The 3,805-nt window shown below is 35.8% G+C and overlaps 1 protein-coding gene across 1 annotated transcript; it reads left to right on the top strand.

The window, feature by feature from the left end:
- The first annotated feature begins 290 nt into the window (after positions 1-290).
- Positions 291-2,345, top strand: LOC100791558 (zinc finger protein WIP6). Its single transcript, XM_006573202.4, has 2 exons — positions 291-969; positions 1,825-2,345. The coding sequence occupies exons 1-2, from the start codon at positions 454-456 to the stop codon at positions 2,305-2,307; spliced, it is 999 nt and encodes a 332-aa protein (XP_006573265.1). The 5' UTR covers positions 291-453; the 3' UTR covers positions 2,308-2,345.
- Positions 2,346-3,805: the final 1,460 nt, after the last annotated feature.

Genomic DNA, 3,805 nt, shown 5'->3' on the forward strand with positions numbered 1-3,805 from the left:
GCATAGAAGATTTTAAAAAATAGTATGTGACTGCGATTTTAATTGTAATGTCAATGTTTTCTGGGGTGTCCACGATATATTGTAATGCGACTTACTTGAGATGGCATAAGTTGTATTTGTATGCAATTTACGAGGAAAACAATTTAAAATATTGTATGCTATAAGCTATGCTTTCATGATAAGAATAACTGTATTTCAATGTTCAAATGCCAAAAGCTAAAGCTAACATCCACAAGATTTGTTTATTTATTGCCTTTCTCGTCCCCACTTACATTCTCACACACCACACAACACAACACTCACAAAAACCCTCTCCCTCTCCCTCTCCCTCTCCCTCTCCCTCTCCCTCCCTACTCTACTCTCTCCTACCTAGCTACTACCCTCTCTTTCATCATATCATAGAATAACATTAAACACACCACCTCATCAACCACATCTCACAGATCACACACCATGCAAGCTCACCACCCTTTCTCCTACATATCCTCTTGTCCTGGTAGTAGTACTAGTGCCTTCTTGGAACCTCATCATCACCATCATCATGAAGTTGTGGATGAAGCCTCTATCTCCCTCTCTCTTGGCCCTCCTGGCCAACAACAACACAAAAACCACTACCAAGCCACCACTTCCTCCTCCTCTCACCACCCTTCTTCCATTCTGCACCACCATTACCAGCAAAATCCTAGTACTACTACTGCTACCACCTCTGATGATCATCATCACCAGAGAGGTGGTGTAACTGTGGCCCTTCACATTGGCCTTCCCAGTCCCACCACCACAACTTCTTCAACAAACAGTGCCACCACCCCAACTACTACTAGCAAGTTGCCTGATCTTCATTTGGCCTCTGCTGCCCCCAACATTCAGGGCCAGTATTGGATCCCTTCTCCTGCTCAAATCCTCATTGGCCCCACCCAGTTCTCTTGCACTGTCTGCAACAAAATGTTCAACCGTTTCAACAACATGCAGGTAAATTTATTAGTCAACCACAGCTGAAAAACACAAAAAAAAAATTAAACACTGTAGAATATATAGCTACTCCATCATAATTTCATGGCCATTTATTTAAGGACTAGGTAAAAAGGATTTGAAAGAAAGAAAGAAAGTACAAAAAAAAAAAAAAAATCACCACTTACAACTTTTCTTTCAAAGATTTCGATATGCTGATAATATAAAAAAAAAAAAAACTGTAATGTAACCGTCACACTCTCTGTTTTTGAATTTGACTCCATTAATTAACAATCCTTCTTTGAATGCTTTTGTTGTTCTTTCTTTCTTTCTTTTTAAGTGTAATACCTTTGATTTCTTTCGCAGCCACTTTTCAAATCTCTCTAGCTAAAATCTCTAGTTCTTCCCTTTTCATCACGTGCAATGTAATCGTGACTTTGAAATTTAATAAATCCTTTTACACCCCAAAAAGAATGTGAAACATTCATTATCAAATATCTATACTTTTTTTTTCTCTTCCTATCTCTCTTATCTCTTCACCTCAATCCACCCCATTTTTTGTGTATGTTTTGTTTATCAACCCTCTTATCAAAATACACAACAAAAACCATTTCTGAAAGAAGAAAAAATATCGTCATTGTTTTTGCACTTTATTATTAATTAACAATCAACGACGTCTCAAATCCAAAGGTTGAGGCAAAGGTATAAATTTTCTTTGCATTCACATGAGGAGGAATTATCTATTTAATGGAAAAATCTGTGTTCAATTTTCACTTTGTGTAAAATTCTCTTAATAAATTCTGTGACCTAAGACAAAAAAAAAAAAATCAACATCATCTCATACAAAATTTTCCCTAACGCATTGCAACATAGCAGATGCACATGTGGGGACACGGCTCGCAATACAGAAAAGGCCCCGAATCGCTTCGGGGCGCAAAGCCAGCATCCTCGATGCTGCGGCTTCCCTGCTACTGCTGCGCGGAGGGCTGCAAGAACAACATCGAGCACCCAAGGTCGAGGCCGCTGAAGGACTTCAGGACGCTCCAGACGCACTACAAGAGGAAGCACGGTGCGAAGCCGTTCGGGTGCCGGAAGTGCGGGAAGCCTTTTGCAGTGAGAGGTGACTGGAGGACGCACGAGAAGAACTGCGGGAGGCTCTGGTTCTGCATCTGCGGGTCTGATTTCAAGCACAAGAGGTCTCTCAAGGACCATGTTCGCGCCTTTGGGGATGGACATGCTCCGCACACTGTGGAGAGCTGTGATCGGGTGGGGGAGGATGAGGATGATGAGGAGTTGGAAGTGGAGGATGAGGAGGAGGAGGATTATCATAGTAATGATTTGGTTTTTGGTTTTAATTAATATATGATATGAAATGTAGAATGGGTTGAATTAAATGAAATCACTTCTTCTCATTTTTGGTTATTAATTATTGGAGTTGAAGTATTTATTCATTTTGTTGATAATTAATTTATAAGACACAAACAAAAGATCTTATTAAGGAACAGAACCTAATACCACTCTACAACGACTATTTAATTATTGAAGTGTTATTTGAAAGATACAGAATGAGCCACTTGAATACTTAAATCATAAAATATCCTTAAACAATCGTATCCCTATTAATAATTTAATGGAATATTAGTAATCATTTTTATTTTTTTTAACATGCTTTCTATTAAAAATTATTGAAAAATATAAAAAACATACTTATTTACTAAATAAGTAGGGAGATCTACCAAATATTAAGAAATGTGTTAAAAAAAGAGAATATTTTACTATATAACTCTTCTTAATACTATTTAAATAGGTCTTACAAGTTTAATGTTTATTACGAGAAAAATAGATAAAAGAATTTGTTAAAATTTGACGTGTGACAATTCATGGGGTTGTTATTTACATTGTTAGATTTTCGTTGTAACTAAGATTTGGGTGAATGAATTAGACACTGAACCTTTGTCTGTTGTCTCTGAGAGAGAGAAGGGTGCGAGAAGATGGAGACAAACAGTGAAATGAAAGCTAAGGTTCTTGCATTTAATGCCAGAAGTGGCAGTCTTATCTAACTAAAGGACGTTTTCTTTTTCATGCTACTTTTTCATGTGATAATGAGAGAGGGAGAGAGAAAGAGAGAGAGTCACTAAGAGGTAGTCAAGAGTATTCAGTGACTGCAGATGAGAGACAGACATGCAGACAAGGGCAGTCACAGATTCTACTGTTCAAAACTTTGCATTTGCATCGCCATAGATATTGCGCAGGGAAAGAAAGAGGGAAAGACAGATATTGGAGAAAAGGGGGCCATTAATATGGTATATTATACCTGATAGATAATCTTAGTTTTGAAGTATATAATAAAGAGTTTGATCTTTAAATTAGTGTATATGAAAAAATATTAATACATTAAAAAAGTTAATTACTGAATCTTATGCTATATACCAGAAATGTTTATTGGAAGAGTAAATTGTATAAATTTTAGTATGGATGAACAAGAAAAGATAACAAGAAGGATTGAATGTCGTCTTCTTATTATGTAGTCTACCTATCTTAATAGAATAAAACTTAATTGTTGTAGACCTGTTTGAATTAGCTTGGCATCACGCTGATCCACATTTTAATTTGAATGTGATTTATTATAACTTCTGTGTTGGTTTAATGAAATTGGCCTAGTTAGTATGTTGAACGTGGTCACAAAATGTCATTTCAGTAAAGAATTTAAAATTGGATTCAGAATTAATTTTAAGTTGAAATAATTTCATATAACTTTTATGTTTAATCCGAATTATATTGAATTTGACTTCTAAATGGATTTTAAAACAAAACATATAAACATATATAAATCATATCTTTTCAAAATTAACTTTAT

Source organism: Glycine max, chromosome 1 (assembly GCF_000004515.6).
Source record: "Glycine max cultivar Williams 82 chromosome 1, Glycine_max_v4.0, whole genome shotgun sequence".
Lineage (NCBI taxonomy): Eukaryota > Viridiplantae > Streptophyta > Magnoliopsida > Fabales > Fabaceae > Glycine > Glycine max.